Source organism: Rattus norvegicus, chromosome 2, assembly GCF_036323735.1.
Source record: "Rattus norvegicus strain BN/NHsdMcwi chromosome 2, GRCr8, whole genome shotgun sequence".
NCBI classification, from domain to species: domain Eukaryota; kingdom Metazoa; phylum Chordata; class Mammalia; order Rodentia; family Muridae; genus Rattus; species Rattus norvegicus.
In genome coordinates this window covers 135671772-135698581 of record NC_086020.1, presented here as the reverse complement: position 1 = coordinate 135698581, position 26810 = coordinate 135671772, and the positions used below count along the sequence as shown (strand labels likewise).

Genomic DNA, 26810 nt, shown 5'->3' with positions numbered 1-26810 from the left:
AACAAAGACACGTGCTACACTATGTTCATAGCAGCCTTATTTATAATTTATAATTTATAATAGCCAGAAGCTGGAAAGGACCAGATGCCTTCAACAGAGGAATGGATACAGAAAATGTGGTACATCTACACAATGGAGTAGTAAACAGCTATCAAAAAAATGACTTCATGAAATTCATAGGCAAATGGATGGAACTAAAAAATGTCATCCTGAGTGAGGGAACCCAATCACAAAACACACACACATAGTATCCATTCACAGATAAGTGGATATTATCCCAAAACTTGAATTTCCCAACATAAAATTCATAGACCACATGAAACTCAAGGAGGATGACGAACGTGCAAATGTTTCAGATATTCCTAAAAGGGGGAATAAAAATATTGATAGGAGCATATATAGAGGCAAAGTTTGGAGCAGAGACTGGAGGAATGACCATTCAGAGCCTGCCCCTCCTATCAGCCCATATACATGTATATATATATATATATATATATATATATATATATATATATATATATGAACAAGAATACAAACCAACCAGAGCTCCCAGAGACTAAACCACTACTCAAAGAGTACACATGGACAGCCACATGACTCCAGCTGCATATGTAGCAGAGGTTGGCCTTGTTGGCCACAAAAGAGAAGAAGCCCTTAGTTCTGCCAAGGCTGGACCCCCTCCAACATAGGCTATTGTCAGGGCTGGGAGGTGAGTATGGCATGGTTTGGGAGGAGGGGATACCTTACAGTAGGGGGAGGGTGATGGGATATGGACCTTAAGGACAGCAAACCTTGAAAGGGAATAATATTTGAAATGTAAATAAGAAATATTCAATAAAACATTATTATTAAAAGAAAAAAGGAAAATTCTGAAAGATCATCATTGGTTATACAATTAAGAGGAAAATTTTTGTTAGATTTTGAGTTCAGATGATCAAGTGTTATCATCACAGTGCAATACTATATGAGAGGATGATTTTCAGTTTTCAAATTGTGATGACCAGCATGTGTTATATACTGTTCACTTCATTAATTTTGGTTGCCTTGACACAATCATGGTTGTACATATTTATAAGGATGCTTATGGAAAGGTACAACTAAAGAGAGAATATGACCGCTGAATGTGGTCACCATTCTACTGCACGTTCCCATGGGCTGACTAAAAAGTACCAGACAGGCAAAGCCATCTGAGCAGTAACATTCACATGTCTCTGATGGCTCAGAGAAGATGCAAGGGTAACAGCTTAATACTCAGGGTGATTGTGTTGGGAGGTATTAGAACTGATGCCTATTTTGCGGAAACTGGATAATTATGGATCTCCAATGGCAGGTTCTTTGGAACCCTCTTTTTCCCTTCTGATATTTGATCCTACACAATATATGGAATACTTTTTTCTCAGTTAGGTTTTACTACAATATACTCCTTACAGGTTTAAGAAAGTCGATCAATTTATAATGACTCAGAAACTCAAATATTAACAGTCAAAATAACCATTTGTTCCCAATAGTGATAAGTTTTGGTATTGTAGTATTTGAAATGCAGTGACCATGGAAAAGTGTACTCGATAATTTCTCTAAATCATCACCAGCATCAAGAAGCCAAAGGTCTATTTAAGAATATTAATCAGGAGTAATAATAACCATATCTGATAAAACAATCCAAATTATACAGTCTTTATTTGATTGAGGACACCCCCTTCTACACTGATTACATCAGAATTCAGTCCTCATTGCTAAACCCAGTAACCAGAATTTATTTCTTTTATCATTTCACAGAATTTTCTTCTTGACACTTTAGTCTAAGAATATTCTAAATCACAATTGACAAAACACTGAGTCACGAGCTCAAATAACAATTTACATTTTGCTAATTTAAAATGCACCAATGATTCTTCCTCTCCAGAAAAACAGCAAAGGTGTATGTATTTTACAAAATGAACCAAAACCAAAACCAAAACCAAACAATCAACAATAATAAAATAGCCCAGACTCTCAGGACAACCCTGTTTTCCTGTCTCATTATCAAGGCTTATCAAACTAGTCATGGAGGTCTTATCTAGTTACCTTTTTGGCGATATCATTTGTCAATATGTTATTTTTGTAGCTAGGAAGCCATAAAATACATGGGGCTGTCTCAAGAGACAGACGGAATGATGACATATTATTGACAGAAGACTTTGTTTTTATTTGATGTAGTATTCTAAACAGTTGTCTGAGAAGATCAGCATTAGGTTTTGGAAGTTTTTCTAGAAGACTGAACAAAAAAACCCAGTTATTATAAACAAGTTTACTCTATTTGTAAATATGAAGAAAGGGGACAGAGTACTTGTATCTTATGAATGGGCATGTGTGAATAAAATGAAAATGTATATTCAAAATATTGCTTGAAATGTTTCCGCAGATTCGGGGTAAAGTGACAAATTTAACTGGAATACAAAGCTGAGATCAGAAGCATAGTCCACCGTGACTCCCCTGTCACACTTCTGTTTGAAAATGTCTTCCAAGTGTGTAAACAATTGCAATCATTTCCTGTCACTCAGTATTTTTAGTGAATATTTCTGTGATGTATAATCTCTAGTGTGTGCAAGCAAATATTACTTCTATTTTGTTGATGTTGTTCATGTAAGTTGCCAACCATTACCTCTTCACTGCTGCTAATTTCTCTTTGTCATTCACCTTCTCCGGTACAATAAGCCACTGGTCGTATAATTTGGAAGTCAGTAAACTTCCTTTGATAGATTGAAGAAACTCCTTAGGAGAGAGAGAAAAAGATATTTTGTAGAAAATTAAATATGGAGATTATTCACAACGTATTCAACTCTAATGTTTAGGTTAGTTCTAACTTTCTTTACAACTCCCAAACTTCGCCCTAGTTAGAATGTTGAGTGATATGTAGGTCCAGTAAGTTTTGTCCATCAACACTGGAAAACTGGGAGCAGATTTTCAGATGGGCTTGGAGTACAGAAAAATCTCTTCTTAGCTCAGCGTGCTTTTAGTGGACAACTGAGCACACAGAAGAGATCAATACGTCAGATCATGAAGTATATTTTTATTAATCATACCATTTATTTGCATCTCAAATGGTGACACAATTCCAGGTTACCCCTCCACTAATCCCCTATCCAACATCTGCTCTCCCCAAATGCCAGAAATATAAAATTTTTGTAACTAAACAAAAACAACAATAGTAAGTTACTACCTGATTTCTGAGGTGCAGAAATCATGTTTATTACTGGACGCATGGGATCACATGAGGTCATAGCTCTTACAAAAGGTTTTATCATGATTTCACCAAACATGCATGATTCCCAAATTTGTTCTGAATATTTAAGCTAATATTTATAGATAATGTAGCCCTTACTCATATATCAAAGAATGCTATGGATGAAGAGTATTACAGAAAACCACAGCTATTCAAAGTACATGGAAGAAAATATCTTTTGGCGCCAAGCCCCACTATGTACATACTACATACTAACTCCTGAACCTTGGACTCCAAACATGGTTCAAAGAGTCAAAGAGTATGCATCAGAAAATCAAGAAATGTTTGGGAGACTTCACTTTTGATAGTCAAACAGTACAATACATTTGTCAAAACAATTTCTGAATAAAACATCATACATATTAAGAACACTAACTGGGAATGAGTAAATATTGTGAAGATAAATTACTAGATGAAGAATAAATACTACATAAATACTACAAAATGTGAGAAAATTAGTGTCTCCTAAAGGGAACGCCCTAATTTGTAAGCAAATCACAGTTGGTTTGCTCAGAAATAGTCCATGTACTTCCAAGTCCATAGACTTATCAGGTGGTTTTCACATATTTATGTACTCCTTTTTAACCATATAATAATAAAGGCAAAGGAAAATGGGCCATGTATTTTAGCAGAAGTCGGAGATCGACATGGAAAATAACTTAGAGCAAGGGAAAGGAAGGAGTGAAATGACGTAATTGAATGCTAATTTTAAATAAAGAGAAAATATCATCTTCTGGTGCTGAAGAAATAGCAGAGTGATTACGTATGCCTGTTTCACAGCCATGAGGATCTGCATTCGATACCATTATTTCTTGAGATAAGGTCAAGCAGGGCATGAGAGCCTACTTGGTATGTGTAGCAAAGAGACACATGAGGGAATCCCATACTCTACATTGAGGAATGACAAAGCATGAAGAACACTGGTAGTCAAATGCATCTGACTAAGCATGCATACCAGGTGACACTTGTATTCATGTATAAAGTCAGCCTCCATGTCCCCCATGAAAAAATTCAAATGAAAGAAATTAGTTACATTACTGCTCATTCTGACCAGATTTTGGGTTGAATCCCTATTCCTTATGTTTTGAAGAGCAGAAGAACTTTGAGCTTACCAGATTTTTCTCATATGTATCTAAGGTCACTTGAGGGAATGCGTGATGAAGGAAACCACTCATGTACACTCAGAGAAGTCATGAGCTTGGGTGACAAAGGACTTTCCATACCTTTAAGATCCAGGCTACCACATGCACTGGTTGCTGATATATATCCACATTTTCCCCATTGTCCAATTTCTCCTTTATAGTTTTGCATAATGATCCATTGGGAGTTATTAAAAATATATCGTCTGTTGTAGGTCCTTTATCTTTTATTCTGGACAGCATGTCCTGAAAGGAAGAAAGGGGAATGAATACCTGTCAGACATCATGCAGCACAAAGCACTACTGGCTCCTTGAGAACCAGAGCAACCGTGTGCACAGATACTGTGCAAATGCTAGCACGTAGGATCTCGAACAGGTTTTTATATGTTTATTTGTTTGTTTTTGGTTTTTTTTGCCTCAATCTCTTGTTGTACACATCCCACCTTAATATTAAACTTGAAAGATCGGCAACACTTCCTTTTTAATTAGATTTTCCTTAGGAAATTCCCAAAAGGAATCATGTGAGACCTACCAGAATTATGGTGGGCAGTTTGCCATCCTGACAAATGGAGCTCAAATCTTGCCCAAAAAGTTTTCCTCTCTTATCATCTCTCGGGTCACTGCATTCTTGGTCATGGTGGGGCACAGAGCCCCCATGGAAACATGATGTCATGCAAAATTTTCTAGGTCTTTCCTTTGCATCTAAGGAGGAGATGAGATGATCATTACCTGGAATAGTGTAGTTTATAGTGGCCCTTTAGAAAAACAAATCCCAATTGGATAATGTCCCAGTTGGAATTGGTTAGTCATCCTGTAGAGTCTATATATTTTTCTTCCCTATACTCTATACAGTTATTCATCTTAGAGATATCTCAAAGACATGATCCAGTGGGAATTCTCACATGATGCTGTCTAAGTTGTACTGCATTATAAGATACTTGGTATCTAATTGCACAAGTTCCCTGAACTATGTTCAGGTAGTGTCTTTAGTAGACATATTCGTTTTCATAGTCACCCTCAATTTTATTCACATCAATCTGTTTTCTATTCTCTTCAAATGTCATAGTGAAGATATTCCCATTTGTAGTTTTCTTGTTAAGCTCTGAGAAGAACCACTGTTAAATTTTTCTCCAAAGACCACACATGGACTGACCCTGGGATCCAACCTCACAGGTAGCAATGAATAGCCTAGTAAGAGCACCAGTGGAGGGGGAAGCCTTTGGTCCTCCCAAGACTGAACCCCTGGTGAACGTGATTGTTGGGGGAAGGGTGGTAATGGGTGAGGGTGTGGAGGGGAATACCCATAAAGAAGGGGAGCAGTTAGGGGGATGTTGGCCCAGAAACCGGGAAAGGGTATAACAATTGAAATGTAAATAATAATACAAAAGTTAATAAAGATGGAGAAAAAAATTAATTTATCTCATTAGCACTTTGTCCCTTTAATGAGACCATATCCATGACTATCTTGTCAAACTCTGTACCCTGGTTCCAGTTGTGTAAGTTAAAATATGAGATCAAAGTTTCTTTTTCTCTTCCCAGACTTCTTTAGGAAAATCAGACCATTATGAAATCTTACATATGTTACTTAAAAAAAAGTATTAAAAGTAAAGAAAGGACTCTTGTAACAAAGTATAAAATATTTTTTCTCCATGTAACATAGTGGCTATTTGTCTAAAACAAAAAAATTCAGGCCTGAAAACACAAGTAACACCATACAGACTGAACGAGTTGAATGAGTTGGTGTGTATATGCATGTTTTCACGTCCACATGTATTCTAGCATGTGTGTGCGACTGCACATATATACATACAAACAATGTTTTTAGAAAAAAATGAACTTAAAAACAATAGAGGCATATGCAAGAGTAAAGGGAAAATAATGAAATTTTTTCATTATTTGAAAGGGATCCCAGAACTTAAGTATTAGTTCTGTTTGAAATCCAGATGCAGGTGTAAAAGACATAAAAGTATGTCTGCTTTCATGGGACTGAAATCAGATTAGAGTCTCAACTCGGAGACTACGGTTACTTATACTCTAGTTGGAAACAGATTATTTTCAATTCTGTACATATGACTTTTCTGTGTCTTGTGTAATTTAATAGCTTAATTGCACTCTTTAGGTACTTTTCTGCTTTGGTCATGAAACACATGTAATCATATTCTAGTGGAACAAAAGATGTGTGCACACATTTATGTCCATATTGTGCCTTAGCATACCAGCTTATTTTGACTATATCTTGGGAACAAATGAAATGTTTTCCCTATAACCTTGATATCAGAATATAGAAATGTCAAACTGGACCTAGGACATATTGTTTTGTTTATGGTATGTTTTCTACAGTGCCCCTCCCATGAAAGAAATGACAACGTGCATTGATATTTCATGTGAAATTGAAGTGGGAACCGCGATGGTAATGAAGGAAGGTGGAGGACTCACCTTGCTGCTGGCTTCCAGCTGAGTCTCTGGGCTTTAATATGAACTGCCCTCCTGTATCCCAGCTTTGGTTTTCCATAAACAGCCCAGGCAAGGGGGGGAAAGCCGTGAAAATTTTTGAGTTCGATTTACTGAGGTTATTTTGAACGTTGTTCATTATAATGTCATATGGATACTCGTGGCCTATGAGAAGAAAATAAGATGAGTGGAAACTGATAATAACGAGTGTAAGCAACCTTTCCAATGGGATTAGTAAGCAATGCTCTATTTCAGGACTCATCCTCTTCTGGACACTAGAGACTGTGCATCCTAAGCATAGGGAGACTGACAGGGATATTGTGACAAAGTAAGTTTGTGTACGCTGACAACTCTGAAATCAAGGAGAAAAATGTCAATTTATCATTTCATTTAGATAATAGAGCGCTTTGTATGGCAGAGTTATGCTGTTTTCTACTCTGACTATACTAAGATCTACCAGTTGGAGTCTTGATATCATTAAGATCTTTACATCATAAGAAACTTACTTTACTTGACAAGATGTATATCAATCAATTTTACTATTTCTCACAACAATATACATATACATACACACATAATATATATTGCTATTTCTCACAATATACATATACATACACACACACACACATATATATAAATATATATATATCTTCATATGGTTTGAGGACTAGTACTATATAAGTAATTCTATTAGCTATGTTAAGCACTTTTCTGTCCAAAATTTTAACTCTCTTGATGATGGCCACAATGATAAAGAGTCTGTTTCCATTCGTAATATGAGGCCAAGTTATGTTGATATCAGTGAAATGTAATGGCCTCAGCTCACTTCAGTCACTGTTCTCCTTGACAACGGTCAGGTTGATGCTGTAGGCTATAAAAAACACATGAGGCCTTTTGGACCCTCAATAGTTCCTTCTGAGTACTGTATTTGGGGGCATGGACCTGAGAGAATGTGTCCTGGTGATGAGGCAGGATGAAGTTGTATGCAATAGACAACTTTCCCAAGATATTTTATAATCTGTGGGTTAAGAAGAGTCACCAGAGGAAAGTATCCAATCACAAAACTGGATGAAACCAAACATATTTCTCCATAAAGGCATATGAACAACCATTGAAGTAAACTCTCCCCTATCTGCTGGACCTAGAAAGGCACCAAAACACATTCAAAGAACAATTCAGTGTCTTTAAGGAAACTGAGATCACAAAACGTGTGTGTGTGTGTGTGTGTGTGTGTGTGTGTGTGTGTGTATGCGTGTTTTTCACAAGCAGTAAGACTAATTCCTTTCTCAAAACACCATTTTTAGATTGTTTGGACAATACAAAATAGGAATTAAATCCAGGTGCTTAAGGTGCTCTCCCTGTTTTATGTTATTGACTCTACCGAAATATTAGAGCATATGTGCTGTGTTGTGGATATGGTTTCCTAGGATGTCTGAAACCTTGGATTTGTCCATTTCTGATGTATCACCAATATGATTAAAGGCTTGGTTTCCCGTTTCTTTTGCCTCAGACACAATGTCAGTGCTAAAATCAGAGAAAGATTCACAGCAGCATTGAAATGAAAGGCCTCCAGATCCCTCCAAAGGATCAATATGGGAAAATCTAGACATGACTGATACATACTTGTGGATGGACTGTGGGTTGAAATACACATTCAAAATGATGTTCAGAAATGAAACAGGAAAGTTAAGTTCCTGAGATTTTCTGAAGCCTCATGATGTACAAAGCTCTTCCAAGTGTCAGAATTAAAATGTTATCAAGGTGATACTCAGTGAATTTACTGTACAATGTGCCACTCAGCATTTGTCTTTTCACTGACTTGAGTAGTGCTCTCGGGTCCACCTTATACAAAGTGAAAAGCTCGGATGATGCTGGCACACGTCTGTGTTTTCCATGTTCATTTACTTAGGACAGTGAGGGTGGAGCGTTGCTTACCAGCCTGGACTAAGAAGCAATACATTGTTGCATAAAGGGAAATAAAGTCCAGTGTGTGGGCTGCGTTTTCACTGCTTATTATCTAGTGTATTAAAACACTGAAAATAAATATTGAAGAAAAATAACAGGAGTCCAGTTTCAGTTTCCTTCAAATAAACAGAAATATCTCCACAGATTCTTTCATGATACATGAGAGCATTTTGAATAACAATGTTCTCTGATCTCCAAAGATATTGTTACTGTCACTTCTCCGAATGTCATTTTATGCATTAGAACTTCACCTTTTCTTTAGCTTTTAAAAGATCACATCTGGAAATATACTTGATGATCTCAGAATTTTAAATCTTATCCAAATTGTTCTGATCATATTATTAGTATTATTTATTTAGCAATAACTTAGTGAGAAGTAAAAAAAAAAGGCAGCAGAAAAAGGAGCAGGTCAGCCAGGAAATCTCCAACATTCTGAATACGATCTCTCATTCAGTGGGGATGGCTGGTCATAGGGAGATGGGAAATGCAGATTTCACATGGATTCAGGGATTTGTCTACATTCACCGTTTTCATTATGAAACAGAATCACAGTTTGGAATAAGCAGAATACTTTTAAAGTTGCCAAATTTCTTTTGCTTATGAGAAATCTTCACACACACAGACACACACACACACACACACACACACACACACACACACACACACACACACGTTGTGAACGCAGTTTCCTTAGAAACACTGAATTGTTCTTTGAATGTGTTTGTTTTAATTTTAGACTCGTTCTTGTTTGTAGCTGTTTTGCACCAATGTATATCATGTACAATGTTGAACCTGATTCTTGTGCAGGTCGGATTAGGTATGTGATCCCTGGACACTGGAGTGCTGGAGTGCAATGAGCTACCACATGGATACTGGGAATTAAGGAGATATTTCTTAGACTAGTAGCATTTTCTGTAATGATTACCAACCTTTTTTTTTTCAGTTATTTTTTTCAGAAAAAATATATCAAAAAATTGTTTTTCTTTTTTCAAAACTTATGTTTCTCAAGTGAAAAGCACAGATGTTTCAGTTATTTTTTGTCAGATCTCTGTATCTTTCATCATGAGATGTTATAATGTGCGTGCTTGAAGGCTATGTTAAAGTTATTAATTAGGAATTTAATGAAAGAAATATTTAGTTATTTTGTTTTAATGTGTATTCAAATTTAAGGATAAATGATGAAAATATTGAGCTTTCAGGGTTAGACCACTGAACTCAGTTAGTCCTTCCTTAGATTTCCCTGTTACTTACCTTGGAGTGCTCTTGGAGCTTCCTTGTGGCCAGGACTGAACCAAAGTTGGTAATCTTCAATGTTCTGGGAGTGAAAAAGAACCAAATGTCACAAATAACCTGACAAAAGAGTCTTAAAGATTCTAGTGATTTTATTTACTTACAATTTCTAGCTGTCTAGCAAGGAAATCATTAGGACAAGTATTAATGATTTGTTTTCTGACCACCGGTTTGAGCCATCAGGACTGATTCAGGAAAAAAACCTTGGGTACTTACTTTTCCTACCTAAAGGACTACCCATGCTCTATTGATCCACAGTAGAATAAGAAATTGCATTCAGCCATCAACACTAACCAAGACCAATATTATTACCAAATTACTCACAATTCCACTCACAAAGAAAAAGATGCAATGGGAGTTGAGAGGAATTATATATCAAAAAAGAAATGCTATGAAATTTTAACAAAGAGGAAGAAGTAAAGAACAAAAGAAAGAAGAAAAGAAACAAAAATCTTATTGCCTCTAAGATTGGCATCCTTTATATCAGATGTGTACATACGACCAATTAATCCCACTTTATTACATGTGTTTCAATGTCTTAATTGTCTAGTGATAGTAAAGTATAGCTCAATAGCATTGAAAAACACTTAGAAAAATTCAAGAAAAAAGACCCTCTCAAGTCTAATATTACATCTTAGATGCCTTTAGCTCCAAAACCATATTGTAAAATATGATATATAAATGTATCATGATTAAGTTTCCATGGTATTATTCATATACGTACACATTTGCACATATGTGGATCTCAAAAACAAAATTCAATTTTAACTCAAAATAACTTGAAAATAACTTACATGCACTCTTATCATTGGTAGTAACTTCTCCATTATATCATTCACAGTATCCATGTTTGTTGCTGTTACACATAAAGACTATGAAAAGTACAGAGAAGTATGGTGTCAAATAAAATGGAAATTCATGATTACAAATTTAGTTACTGTCTAAACAGTCCTTATAATCTACAGTCTGTAATAAATGCTCTAATATAGACTACACATCTTGATTTCTTCCCTTAAGATAACTCTAGAAGATTTTGTAACATATTTATCACAAAATTAACTCTGTGGGCAGTTGGTATTAAAACATAGCTGTGCCAGGTTGTATATGATAAAGGAAGACTGAGTAGCCATGACTGCAGGAGCTCCACACCCTAATACTCTTATACTATGGCAGCGGACAAGGCAGAGGGCATTTAAGATAGAACACAACTCTTTTCTTCCACCAACATTTGTTAGACTTCCAACATTTTACAGCCTTACTTTCATGCACAGCATGTGCGCAGTTTTAGGAAAATCAGGACAAATAGAAGCAGCAAATAAAAAAATCAAAAGACAAAAACAAAAAATAAAAGAAAATGAAAACAAAACAAACAAAAGTTGATTTAGAACTCTCTTCATTTCATGCTTTGAATTTTGCTGGATGATATACAGATATATGGTACTGAAATATGTAATGGTGATAGAAGTAGAAACCAAAATGAATATTTGAGATATTCTCCATGACTTAATACTTCCAAGAACAAGCAAGGTGCTTATATTTTTAGCTCTCTACTGCCTCTCACATTTAGAATCTTCTCCAGAGACCTAGGAAGACAGCAAGAAGAACCAAGCATGAAATCAAATCATAGCAATCTGATAGCACTGATATCCTAGAGTTCTGATACATTATCATAGTGTATGACAGTGAGTAGGTAGGTATATCTTTATGAAGACAGTGTTTATAGTATCAGCTATCTGCAATACATGTTGTGTCCAGGAAACAATCTCTTATATATAAAACAGACAAGTGCCCCCTCGCTATCCATAACAACCTTGAACCAAGACCAGATAAACACTTCATAAGCCATGTCTTTCACAGAGTTTTAATCTATTGTGTTCAATCCACTGGCCATAATATATTACCCTAAATATGTGTGTGTGTGTGTGTTCAAATATATGTCAGTAATGCTGATAATTTGCCATTCCTGAAATTAAGCAGCAGAGGCAAGAGAACATTTCCCTACAAGACTTTCGGCTTTTCAGCTCCTCCGTGTCCTGAGAACACATAAGGTTCAGCCAAGCTACTGAGTGTTCTTCTGACTTAGGTCACTGGCTACAAATTGCTATATTTAATTACTGCTTTATTTAACCTAGAAAGTATGAAGATCTAATTGTGTGGAGATTATTTTATACAACTTGGTAAGTTTAACGCAATTTTAACAGTGAAATGTTAGAATATTGAACACTAGGTACATTGTATACCCATTAGCATTTATGAAAGACAGAGACATGCTGATCCTCTGATCCACAGTCTATTCTTCTTTACACTAGAAAATGTCTTCAATGCTCTCCATGCTACGTAACAGGTAGATTTGTAATCTGCACTAAACCCAATAGTGAAAGTAGAACAATTATAAAAATAGGTCAAAATTGGACAATTATTTAATCGCTATGTGTGTAATGCAACAATAAAACTACTATTTAGTCTGTGTGAGGTCATGAGTTTTATCCTAAGCAGTGTACACACACACACACACACACACACACACACACACACACACAAATGGTAAGTAAATAAAAATTATTTCTAAACAGAAGTTATATGAAAAAATATGCCTATGCCTAGAACATTCAAATAAATATGAGATAAAGAGCCCTGATTATGTAGCAGGCCTTCCAAAGCAGGTATGAGGAGCAGAGAGAACGAAAGAAAGGGCAGAGGACAGTGGTACAGAGATCAAATGTTACAACAATGTGAATGTGCAGAGCAAAATACTTCTTGATAATATTTGGCATTTTTTAAAAGGTGTTTATGATTATCTTATATAATATGAACTATTTTGATTAGAAAAGTATTTTAAAATACATAATAATTAAACTATGAAGGCCAGAAGATCCTGGACTGATGTCATACAGACCCTAAGAGAACACAAATGCCAGCACAGGTTACTGTATCCAGCAAAACTCTCAATTAACATTGATGGAGAAACCAAGATATTCCATGACAAAACCAAATTTACACAATATCTTTCTACAAATCCAGCACTACAAAGGATAATAAATGGTAAAGCCCAACATAAGGAGGCAAGCTATACCCTAGAAGAAGCAAGAAACTAATCGTCTTGGCAACAAAACAAAGAGAATGAAAGCACACAAACATAACCTCACATCCAAATATGAATATAAAGGGAAACAATAATCACTATTCCTTAAAATCTCTCAATATTAATGGCCTCAACTCCCCAATAAAAAGACATAGATTAACAAACTGGATACGCAATGAGGACCCTGCATTCTGCTGCCTACAGGAAACACACCTCAGAGACAAAGACAGACATTACCTCAGAGTGAAAGGCTGGAAAACAACTTTCCAAGCAAATGGTCAGAAGAAGCAAGCTGGAGTAGCCATTCTAATATCAAATAAAATCAATTTCCAACTAAAAGTCATCAAAAAAGATAAGGAAGGACACTTCATATTCATCAAAGGAAAAATCCACCAAGATGAACTCTCAATCCTAAATATCTATGCCCCAAATACAAGGGCACCTACATACGTAAAAGAAACCTTACTAAAGCTCAAAACACACATTGCACCTCACACAATAATAGTGGGAGATTTCAACACCCCACTCTCATCAATGGACAGATCATGGAAACAGAAATTAAACAGTGATGTCGACAGACTAAGAGAAGTCATGAGCCAAATGGACTTAACGGATATTTATAGAACATTCTATCCTAAAGCAAAAGGATATACCTTCTTCTCAGCTCCTCATGGTACTTTCTCCAAAATTGACCATATAATTGGTCAAAAAACGGGCCTCAACAGGTACAGAAAGATAGAAATAATCCCATGCGTGCTATCGGACCACCACGGCCTAAAACTGGTCTTCAATAACAGTAAGGGAAGAATGCCCACATATACGTGGAAATTGAACAATGCTCTACTCAATGATAACCTGGTCAAGGAAGAAATAAAGAAAGAAATTAAAAACTTTTTAGAATTTAATGAAAATGAAGATACAACATACTCAAACTTATGGGACACAATGAAAGCTGTGCTAAGAGGAAAACTCATAGTGCTGAGTGCCTGCAGAAAGAAACAGGAAAGAGCATATGTCAGCAGCTCGACAGCACACCTAAAAGCTCTAGAACAAAAAGAAGCAAATACACCCAGGAGGAGTAGAAGTCAGGAAATAATCAAACTCAGAGCTGAAATCAACCAAGTAGAAACAAAAAGGACCATAGAAAGAATCAACAGAACCAAAAGTTGGTTCTTTGAGAAAATCAACAAGATAGATAAACCCTTAGCCAGACTAACGAGAGGACACAGAGAGTGCGTGCAAATTAACAAAATCAGAAACAAAAAGGGAGACATAACTACAGATTCAGAGGAAATTCAAAAAATCATCAGATCTTACTATAAAAACCTATATTCAACAAAACTTGAAAATCTTCAGGAAATGGACAATTTCCTAGACAGATACCAGGTATCGAAGTTAAATCAGGAACAGATAAACCAGTTAAACAACCCCATAACTCCTAAGGAAATAGAAGCAGTCATTAAAGGTCTCCCAACCAAAAAGAGCCCAGGTCCAGACGGGTTTAGTGCAGAATTCTATCAAACCTTCATAGAAGACCTCATACCAATATTATCCAAACTATTCCACAAAATTGAAACAGATGGAGCCCTACCGAATTCCTTCTACGAAGCCACAATTACTCTTATACCTAAACCACACAAAGACACAACAAAGAAAGAGAACTTCAGACCAATTTCCCTTATGAATATCGACGCAAAAATACTCCATAAAATTCTGGCAAACCGAATTGAAGAGCACATCAAAACAATCATCCACCATGATCAAGTAGGCTTCATCCCAGGCATGCAGGGATGGTTTAATATACGGAAAACCATCAACGTGATCCATTATATAAACAAACTGAAAGAACAGAACCACATGATCATTTCATTAGATGCTGAGAAAGCATTTGACAAAATTCAACACCCCTTCATGATAAAAGTCCTGGAAAGAATAGGAATTCAAGGCCCATACCTAAACATAGTAAAAGCCATATACAGCAAACCAGTTGCTAACATTAAACTAAATGGAGAGAAACTTGAAGCAATCCCACTAAAATCAGGGACTAGACAAGGCTGCCCACTCTCTCCCTACTTATTCAATATAGTTCTTGAAGTTCTAGCCAGAGCAATCAGACAACAAAAGGAGATCAAAGGGATACAGATCGGAAAAGAAGAGGTCAAAATATCACTATTTGCAGATGACATGATAGTATATTTAAGTGATCCCAAAAGTTCCACCAGAGAACTACTAAAGCTGATAAACAACTTCCGCAAAGTGGCTGGGTATAAAATTAACTCAAATAAATCAGTTGCCTTCCTCTATACAAAAGAGAAACAAGCCGAGAAAGAAATTAGGGAAACGACACCCTTCATAATAGACCCAAATAATATAAAGTACCTCGGTGTGACTATAACCAAGCAAGTAAAAGATCTGTACAATAAGAACTTCAAGACACTGAGGAAAGAAATTGAAGAAGACCTCAGAAGATGGAAAGATCTCCCATGCTCATGGATTGGCAGGATTAATATGGTAAAAATGGCCATTTTACCAAAAGCAATCTACAGATTCAATGCAATCCCCATCAAAATACCAATCCAATTCTTCAAAGAGTTAGACAGAACAATTTGCAAATTCATCTGGAATAACAAAAAACCCAGGATAGCTAAAGCTATCCTCAACAATAAAAGGACTTCAGGGGGAATCACTATCCCTGAACTCAAGCAGTATTACAGAGCAATAGTGATAAAAACTGCATGGTATTGGTACAGAGACAGACAGATAGACCAATGGAATAGAATTGAAGACCCAGAAATGAACCCACACACCTATGGTCACTTGATTTTTGACAAAGGAGCCAAAACCATCCAATGGAAAAAAGATAGCATTTTCAGCAAATGGTGCTGGTTCAACTGGAGGGCAACATGTAGAAGAATGCAGATCGATCCATGCTTATCACCCTGTACAAAGCTTAAGTCCAAGTGGATCAAGGACCTCCACATCAAACCGGACACACTCAAACTAATAGAAGAAAAACTAGGGAAGCATCTGGAACACATGGGCACTGGAAAAAATTTCCTGAACAAAACACCAATGGCTTATGCTCTAAGATCAAGAATCGACAAATGGGATCTCATAAAACTGCAAAGCTTCTGTAAGGCAAAGGACACTGTGGTTAGGACAAAACGGCAACCAACAGATTGGGAAAAGATCTTTACCAATCCTACAACAGATAGAGGCCTTATATCCAAAATATACAAAGAACTCAAGAAGTTAGACTGCAGGGAAACAAATAACCCTATTAAAAAATGGGGTTCAGAGCTAAACAAAGAATTCACAGCTGAGGAATGCCGAATGGCTGAGAAACACCTAAAGAAATGTTCAACATCTTTAGTCATAAGGGAAATGCAAATCAAAACAACCCTGAGATTTCACCTCACACCAGTGAGAATGGCTAAGATCAAAAACTCAGGTGACAGCAGATGCTGGCGAGGATGTGGAGAAAGAGGAACACTCCTCCATTGTTGGTGGGATTGCAGACTGGTAAAACCATTCTGGAAATCAGTCTGGAGGTTCCTCAGAAAATTGGACATTGAACTGCCTGAGGATCCAGCTATACCTCTCTTGGGCATATACCCAAAAGATGCCTCAACATATAAAAGAGACACGTGCTCCACTATGTTCATCGCAGCCTTATTTATAATAGCCAGAAAATGGAAAGAACCCAGATGCCCTTCAACAGAGGAATGGATACAGAAAATGTGGTACATCTACACAATGGAATATTACTCAGCTATCAAAAACAACGAGTTTATGAAATTCGTAGGCAAATGGTTGGAACTGGAAAATATCATCCTGAGTGAGCTAACCCAATCACAGAAAGACATACATGGTATGCACTCATTGATAAGTGGCTATTAGCCCAAATGCTTGAATTACCCTAGATCCCTAGAACAAACGAAACTCAAGACAGATGATCAAAATGTGAATGCTTCACTCCTTCTTTAAATGAGGAAAAAGAATACCCTTGGCAGGGAAGGGAGAGGCAAAGATTAAAACAGAGAATGAAGGAACACCCATTCAGAGCCTGCCCCACATTTGGCCCATACATATACAGCCACCCAATTAGACAAGATAGATGAAGCAAAGAAGTGCAGACCGACAGGAGCCGGATGTAGATCGCTCCTGAGAGACACAGCCAGAATACAGCAAATACAGAGGCGAATGCCAGCAGCAAACCACTGAACTGAGAATAGGTCCCCTATTGAAGGAATCAGAGAAAGAACTGGAAGAGCTTGAAGGGGCTCGAGACCCCAAAAGTACAACAATGCCAAGCAACCAGAGCTTCCAGGGACTAAGCCACTACCTAAAGACTATACATGTACTGACCCTGGACTCTGATCCCATAGGTAGCAATGAATATCCTAGTAAGAGCGCCAGTGGAAGGGGAAGCCCTGGGTCCTGCTAAGACTGAACCCCCAGTGAACTAGTCTATGGGGGGAGGGCGGCAATGGGTGGAGGGGGGAGGGGGATGTTTGCCCGGAAAGCGGGAAAGGGAATAACACTCGAAATGTATATAAGAAATACTCAAGTTAATAAAAAAAAAAACAAAAAAAAACAAAAAAAAGAAAAAAAAAGAATAAGATGATTTCCCAAGATATTTGATTAAAGGTGAAATTTCATGAAAAAAAAAAAACAAAAAAATGTACATAATAATTGAGCAACAATATATGTTTAAATATAAGCAGTAAGAACTCAGGGGAAAAGCAATTTAATTCCAATATTATTACTTGCCCAGGAAATGTATGCTGTTGCAACTACCTCACTTAATTTTCAGGCATTTAAGAAAAATTATTTCCTCTTTTTTCTTGCATTAGCACGTGGAACAATCTTCCTTCTTATGGCTTTCCATATACGTAAATGCTTACTATCTCTAACCTCCACCCACTTCTTACGTCTCTGTCTTCTATAACTCTACAAACTGCCTGCCTCACCGCTAGTCATGAACTTGAAGTATCAGTTTTGGTTTTGTATTCACATACACTGTCACAGGTTTGGATATCCTCAGGGAATATGTGCAGTGGGAAAGTTTTCTTGATCCCCTTCTTGGCTTCACTGATGGACCTGCTCAAATGCAATAAAAACAAACAATAAAGTAAAATTAAAAAGATTGTAGCTTATTTTAAGAAAATGACTGTTAATATTTTAACTGTTAAATACATTCTTAGTGTTAAATACAAGACAATCAGTTCAGCAATATGCATTATTGGATTAGGGAATATTTAAAATGTTTCAGGAACAAAGACATGGTCAGCTTCATCTAGGAAGCACATTGATCTAGGAAGAAAAGCCATTCCTCAGGACATTTTGTTTGCAAAGTAGTTGTCAACTTGAGTACATGTGGAATGAACTACAATCCAGAAACAGAGGGCACACCTGTGACCAAGATCTTGAGGCAAGACCACACAGGCTGCTAACTTGATCTTGACATGGAGATCTTGAGACACAGTGGCCATAAAGGACAAGGCAAGGTAAAACACAGCCACGATTAATACCTAGAAATTAAGGCAAGTGGATCTGTATGTTCAAGGTCAGCCTGCCACAAAGCAAGGTTCTGTTCTAAGGATGGTCGTACACACCTTAAATCTGAGTAAATCCTTCTGTTGGAGGCCTAAATAAGGACATTGAGAGAAGACTCGCTCTTCTTTGCCTGTTTATAATTAGTTGCCAACATATCTGTTGACATCTACTGCTTCAGGATTCCAGTTCATACAGAAGACCAGGTGAAATAAACTATCCTCACGGACTGAACAACTACTAGATTTCAATTCACAGCTGCTCACTGTTGGGTTAGTGGGACTATAGAAGAAGGTCATCACATGAGTTTCCTTTAATATGCACAGTGCTTAAATTCTGTGACTCTAGAGAATGTTCTGTGACAAATACACAAGGAAAAGCCTAAAATCTACTTTACCTAAAAGAGGGAATTAGCAGATGGTTTGAATGTACATGGTAGAGTAAGTTCTGTGGGGTTGAAATTAAAATAAGACTGAAGAGTACTGTTTACTCCAATATAAAGAGACAACATTGAAGGCAGAACATCCTCAAAATTAAATAAATGTGTGATAGATAGGAGAATCTAAAGCAATATTGAGTGGCCATATTATTGAGTGACCATCTGGTCAACAAAGTAGTTGGAGACAGCCCACCAAAAATATTTTTAAAAATGAAATGAAGCACAAACTGTAATTCCCTTGTCAGTATGGAATTAATGTATAATCACAAGTAAATTACCTGGTGAGGAAAGTATACCATTGCACTTTCTGTTCTTCTGAACTGTAATGTTAAAATGAAAACAAGATTAGAGTCTTGACAATCTTAAGACTTTTAAGATTATTACACAGAAAAGTACTAAAAGACAATGGCTATCATGAGGGTGCAAGTGTAGATTGTATTCTTCATGCAACTGCCCTTCTGAATGACATGCTTAACTGGAACACTTGTATGACAGGAAGTTGAATCTAAGTGTGGAAACTAGTTGGGAATATCAAGACATGACTCTGTTCCAAGAGCAGTGTGACCATGACTTGGCCAACAATTATTCCTAGTTTAGTTTCATCTGTATAAAAGGATAGTTAAGACAGTGCCCTCTTAGTGTGAGGTCAGGTTCGCATAGGAAGGTTACATTATTCACATTATATGACAGATCAGGTCCAGGGAGAATGCCTATTAAGAAAAAAATATTATTAATTTCCTTGTGTGAATTACAGAATTGGTGACACAAGACAGGTGGTCCTTCATTTGTGTGAGTCCTCACATTAACTCTCCTGGTACAAATTAATAATAAGCCCACAACTATGAAAATGTAGCATGTAATCCTCTAATTGAAGATGGATTAAAAATGAACTCACAAGGCTAACAGTTTAAAACTGCAAAGGACATGCTGAATGTGTTAGACCTCATTGATGTTCAGTGTCTTACAGTCATCAACATTGTCCTGATGATCAAAGTTTTGCTTATCCAAACAGCAACCCCTTCCCTGTGCACTATTCCTCTTCCCCATGCTCACAACCCACTGTCAGGTATTGTTTTTCCTTCTGTATACATTGTTCCATTTTCTGAAAATGATTATCCATCCTGCAAAGATCTTTCATTCCCAGAATTTTCTTCTCCCTTTTAACATGGTTCTAACATTCATAACTCAAGCTAAATAGTCATTTTGATAACCTTGGTAACTTCCTGTGGAACTATGGACTGATACTTGCAAAAAGATGGACACATTCATGTTTTTACTATTAACATTTCATCCAATGATAATGGCCAGTGTGCTTAGTGGAATAGGCAGGTCTTCCAGTTTTACCACAGGAAGGCTACCAGATGTAGGGGAGGAGAAAAAAATTCACCATGCTACAGAGGGAGTCACCAGCCTTTTGAGATCTGAGATGGATTGGCCATTGGCTGGTTCCCCAATTGGCCTTGGAGAGCAGGCAGGATATCAGAAATATAATTAAGCTGAGGATAGATTTAGGGTGCTGAACTAGGACTATGGTAACTAAGCAAACAAAGTTGAGGGCATATTCTGAGGTGTGGGGCTGGGAGTGTGAAAAAGGGAATGGTAGTTGAGGAAGGCTTAGAAGAGCCTGGCCATAGAGTTAAAACATAGCAATATAAGGTAGTGTGTCTGTGTGCATGTGCGCATGCATGTACGTGTGCCTGCATGCCTGTGTGTGTGTGTATGTGTGTGTGTGTGTGTGTGTGTGATCTACCTGTATGATAGAACCATATTCCTTGACCTTTATACTTGTCTGTTGACAATTAGACATCAGTGATATTCTGCTACACAGACATTCAAATACTTGAGCATTCAATAAAGAACTATTTTTATTTATTCAATTAAATATTATTTTAATGGAAATTAACTGGGAAGAATTGGAGATATTGGTCAAAATAATTATATTTTGCAGTATTATTGGAGATAAATCAATTTATGCACTTTCAAATCCTAGATAATACCATGGGAAAAAGAATGTGGAGGCCATAGTAAGTGCTTGTTTTGTCCACATCCTTCTTCGAAGACAATGTACCTCCATTCTGCCCCAAGAATCTTGTGGATTCCTAGTGAAAAACCCAGATCAAAAGCTAAGGAATATGCTTACACATGAAATGTATGTTGTAGAAAATATAGACAAACTAGGATCATCATAGAAGAGGTTGAGTTAGCAACCTGTATACAATCAGACTTAAATGAATTCTTATTTTGCACAAATTCTGGTTAATTGGTTTAACCTATAAATTACAAAGCAATGCGCTGCCCACAGTTTCTATAGCTATCCTCTTGTGAATACAGGTCCTAATTGTAGGACTTACCGAAAGGTGGCCAAAGCATTCCCAGTGGCCCAGTAGAAGAAGATGGTCTTGCAAGTACAGGTTTGATTTGCCCTGACAAGTTCCACATCATCCACCACCCACAGATAATTCAGTGGGATGATACATTTTATCTTAAACTTTTTCTTAGTCCTAGAAAGAGAATCAGGTATCTCTGTTAGTTTGGTTTGTACTGTAGTTGGAATTGCTTGTAGAAATACCTAGTTCTTCCTGCTCCAGAGCAGAGGAGGACTCCTCCATTTTATCACTCAGGAACAGTTCAAGCCATGGTAGCCATGGTAGATGAAATTCAGTTAAGCATGTACTGAAAGAAGTCAGTGGACACAAGCTTCTCATTGGTCACAAATAGTCCTAGCTTGATTGTTTTCTGAATGGAGAGTGTTAGAATGAATATACTAGGTATATTATATATTGGACACTTTTAGAAAGCCATGTGTTTGAAGATTTTTCCCTTAATTTTGTTAATTTGGAAACATTTTGATTCAATTCCATAATATCAAAAAAAGTGGTTAAAATTTTGTTTTTTAATTACATTTAATAATGTATATGTGTGTGAATTTGGGTTTGTAATTCTGCGTTTGACACTATTAACCAATTATGTTGGTCCAAAATTGAGGAAATTAACTCTGCCTCTCTCAGATTCAGGAGATAATATAACACAATTATAAACCCTGATTCAAAAATCCTATATAAACATATTGTAAACATCAAAATGTGTAAAATTTTGGAAACAGGATATTACAGGAATGATTTCCCACAGTATCTAATGTATCAGGTAACAATCAAAATAGAAGCATATCATGTAAACATAAAAATAATAAATTACTTGCACACTCTCACACAAACATTAACACATGTCTCAATCATAACACATTTGTACTTATATTTTCTTTCAAACTCAAGACATCTAATTGTATATGTACATTTACATATATATGAGCATATATGTGAACCTAAAATCATTGATTCGAGTGTCTGATAAGAGATAATCTACCTTGAAAATGGAACTGACAATCATTTCCTATGAAATTAATAATGCTCGTTCGAAAATTTGAATGGCAATCTCACATTAGTTTTAATTATTATAATAATTCAGGTGAAATAGAACAAATATATGGTTTTTCAAGAACATTTTGTTTTCTTTACTCTCAAAAATCACACAAACTACAATTAAAAGGCACAGTATCGGTATATACATATTTTTAATTCAAATGAGTCAATTGCGGTCTTTTAAAAAGATGTATTTCCAACTGTGGACCAAAGGTGAGTTGATCAGAAATAACAAGAAGGATAGACATATTGATAGACAGCCAGGTCATTCATTTATTTTGATTCTGCATCAATCAGATACGAACTACCATTTTCTATGCAAGGAACTTACAATTACTAATGAGGGTTGAAAGCCAAATTTACCCAATTGGTTGAATCATTCAGAGTAATTCTCTTCTGAACAATTTATTTTCTCACATTTTGAAGTAGATCTTCAGGAATATTGTTTAAGGATGACCAAAAATTTTATACCCTAAACTGAATAAACTATACTATTGATGTCTGTGTTCCAAACCATATAGGAACTAAGGCGAACAAAAATTAAATTTTTTACTTGATAACGTCAATACCAGCTTCATAGATTCTAGAATAATATGAAGGCTATAATCATGGCCAGCAAAGATATGTGATGTGGTTCCAGAAAACACCACCATGATTATAAGTTACAATGCAACCATGTATACGGCCTCATTTAATCACAGCAGTTTTCGTTAGCATGTGAAGAATCACCAACCAGGAACTACTCGGTGCCTGCCGTTTCCCCTCATTAATAGCTGCTGTCAGTAGGGATAGGAGCTGCTTTTTGCCTCTTCATACTTATTTGGAATCTATGAGGTCAAGAGGCTTACATGTGTTGCCCCTTGTGTGCAACACTCATAATCTGGGACTTTCTCTTCTTGCTTCTATGTAAATCTGGAAACAACAAGCAAGAGGACACCTGCTTCTTGTATTTTGAATACTTTATTTTGGGAACATGTCTCCCTGTATAGTCCACATGTCCCGAAAAGCTTCAATACTCCTAAGTCAGTGTTAACAATGCTAGAATTACTACCATGTGCTTGTACATCTCTTCTTACTGTGATTCAAAGAGCAGGATAAATAATTCATTTTTTAAAAATGCCTAAAACTTTTTGCCAAACAATTTGTGAAATGAGTAGCCAAGTGTCCACCAAATTTCAACCATAGTAGAGGAAAAAGAAGTTGTGATAATGAAGTAATGAAGTAAGTATAATGTTTTATTTCAAACAAAATTTTAAAAATAATATTTTACTTTTGTACAAAAAAGGCTGATTAAAGTGTAGTCTCTCATAGTAAGGAACGCTTGTTGTATATACTCACAGGTTAGTAGACACAACCAAAACATCATCAAATAAGGAGAGATATCTTTTATTCCTTTTCCTGCCACTTGTGAGTTCCACAGGGCCTTGACAGAGCAAGGTTCGATGTATTTCCCCCATGTCTTCCTTCACAAGGGTTTCCAAATAGAATAAAAACTAACAGTACTCCTGATACAGGTCTCCAACTAAAAGAACAAAAACACAGTGGGTAAGTTATTAGACCAATGTTCATACTAAATTTTAAAGTATTCATGATGTTAAAACACAGTAAATAATTCTGAAAGAGGAGCTCTGAGGAATAGCATAAAAACATTTGTAATGCTAACAGTTAATATATGGTATATATGTATAAAATTAAAAAATAAATACAAATGTGACATTACAAGATAATTGTAACTCTTAACATAAATTATATGCTAATGAAAAAGATAGTAAGAAATTGAAAAAACAGACTTAATAATTTTATACTGCTTTCTATATGTGAACAGCCTGTATTGGCTTATATGTCTGCTTCCTTCAGAAATTTCTTTTTAATGTGATTGTCTCATCCCCACACTGTCTTGAATGGTGAAAACTTAGACATGAGCAGCTGGCATTTATTGTCTTCTGAAGATACAATTGTATTAATCTAAACAACTCAAGCCAAAGGCCTCTGCTTTCATGATCCTGAGGTTCAGCTAAGCTTTCAAAACTGTTATAATACATTAGATCAGTGTCAAATCAGAAATATAATCAAATACTCCAGCATCCAAAAAATATTTCTCAATTGGTCTTGTCCAGATAAAGTGTCATTTCCCTTCCCTCCTTCCTGTGTGTCCTACAAGGATAACAACATAGATTCTGTGAAGTGAAAATACTTGTACATTTTAAAGTCTCCACCTAGATTCCTGTATCTCTCCAAACATCTCTATCATGTGTGCTATGTGAACTATAGAACCCCTTTCCACCTTTAGGAATTTAAATTTTCTCCTACTCAAGTTATCCTCATGTTTCACTCCTGATATTCTTCATTCTCCGTTACCAAGCATTGTCCATACCAAATCTTTTACCTTTTTCTCACTACTCAGAACCTTCCAACCTCTCTGGCCATGTTTCCTCTTATCCATATTGAAATTCTTCCCTGTAATAATAGAGTGACTAACCTTCTGTGAAATGCTCATTTATTGGAATTTTTATGATATAAATTTACTTTAAGGGACTATAATTCTGCCCAAAAACTGTTCCAACTTTCTCCACCCCCCCCTTTTTATTAAATTGTGTTTTTCTTATTTACATTTCAAATGATATTCCCTTTCCCAGATTCCAGGCTGACATTGCCCTAACCACTTCCCTTCCCCTTTTATGTGGGTGTTCTCTCCATTCACCCCCATTACCTCCCTCCCCCCAACAATCCCATTCACTGGGGGTCCAACCTTGGCAGGAAAAGGGCTTCCCCTTCCATTGGTGCCCCCAGAGGCACCAAAATTTACATAGTAAGTATTTAGTATCTCTGAGAATCAAAGCATCAAAGGGATACAGAAGCCAATCTTTGTCATCACACACTTCAAATAATAAAATAAAAATATGTTAAAAAATTATACAAACTCAAATTCCTGATAAGAGAAATATTTTCCGGGGACTGGTTTCTTTTAAATCTGATTTAATGTTCGAATACCCAGAGACAGATGACAAAGAACACAATATGTGTTGGAAACTCTAAAAATTTGAGGAAATCAGAGAGTCCTTGATCACTTTTTTAAATTTTGAAACATAATAATCACTCATCACTTGGGCATACATTTTTAAAAAGATTTCTAGAAACCATTCTCCTACCTGATCAAAGCATATCACTCCTCACATAATAACATTGTTTCTAAAGAAGACTGGTACTGACATTGTTACAGTGAGTAACTTTTCAAAAGACCCCTGCTGAGTTGAGAGTTAGTTCATATTAAAGGGAGGACTGAGAAAACACCTCCTGATTCTACTAGTCTATCATGAGAATCAAATTAGTTATAAAAATACCTTTTCAGTGGAGCCTGGAAGGGAGAACCTTTGAATAGACTTGAAATTTTATTTCGCCTTCCTACTCTTGAACACCAAACTGGTGACTGCAGTTAGCAGGAAAACCACTGAAGTCTGAGACCCGGTGTTGTCAAGGTGAAGGTGTACTGTGATGTCATCACTCTAAGGTTCCTGACAACTCCCACAGTTCCACATGCTTTGCCTTTCCTTATAACTAGTGCCTTTCAAAGATTACATTTTTAATAATTATTGAACAGTAAGACTTTGTAGGGAATAACATAGTTTCACAACTAAGTATAGGTATATCAGAATTACATTATATAGTTGAAAGATAGAATATAGACAGATGCATGCTAGGTCAACAGAAAAATTGATAGCAATTGTTTGGCTTGTTTCATTACTCTGCTCATACAATTTGGATATTAAAACATATTAAGTGAATATCATTCTGTCAGAAACATGATATAACTTTCTATGAGTATGTAGAGAATAGCTTTTACTCATAAAGCATTTAACACCCAAGAGATACAGAGTCACGAGGAACAGCCGCCATTGGTTGTCATCAAATTCTTCAAAGAAAAATATCAAGATAGGTTCACAATACCAATTCAATTTCATGATAAATAATGAAAATAAATGCATATGTCAGGGAAGTAGTTCATGTATAATCTGAATTAAAATTCAAATACTCAAAAATAGATTTCAAAGTACCCAGCATGTGTTAGAAACTAGAAAAAATGAACCAAAAGAGAGTTAAAATTTTGTCACTTAAAAATATCTGACAAGTTGCCCGGAACTGAACTGAACTGACCCACAAGTTCCCTGCACCCAAATACCATGGTGGAGAGAACTAAACACACAGAACT

The 26810-nt window shown here is 36.2% G+C and overlaps 1 protein-coding gene across 1 annotated transcript in view; it reads right to left on the bottom strand.

The window, feature by feature from the left end:
- The window catches only part of LOC120100815 (rho GTPase-activating protein 20-like), a 38235-nt gene extending 12170 nt beyond the window's left edge, over positions 1-26065 (bottom strand). Inside the window, exons 1-12 of the mRNA XM_063282889.1 lie at positions 25945-26065; positions 23942-24125; positions 21536-21685; positions 19463-19504; positions 18211-18292; positions 10902-10979; positions 10069-10132; positions 6838-7017; positions 4934-5103; positions 4486-4647; positions 2642-2751; positions 2065-2254 (exon numbers count right to left, since the gene is read on the bottom strand). Of these exons, the coding sequence (XP_063138959.1) occupies positions 2065-2254; positions 2642-2751; positions 4486-4647; positions 4934-5103; positions 6838-7017; positions 10069-10132; positions 10902-10979; positions 18211-18292; positions 19463-19504; positions 21536-21685; positions 23942-24060 (1347 nt within the window). The 5' untranslated portion in view covers positions 24061-24125; positions 25945-26065. The remainder of the gene's footprint in view (positions 1-2064; positions 2255-2641; positions 2752-4485; positions 4648-4933; positions 5104-6837; positions 7018-10068; positions 10133-10901; positions 10980-18210; positions 18293-19462; positions 19505-21535; positions 21686-23941; positions 24126-25944) is intronic.
- Between the last annotated feature and the right edge of the window lie 745 nt (positions 26066-26810).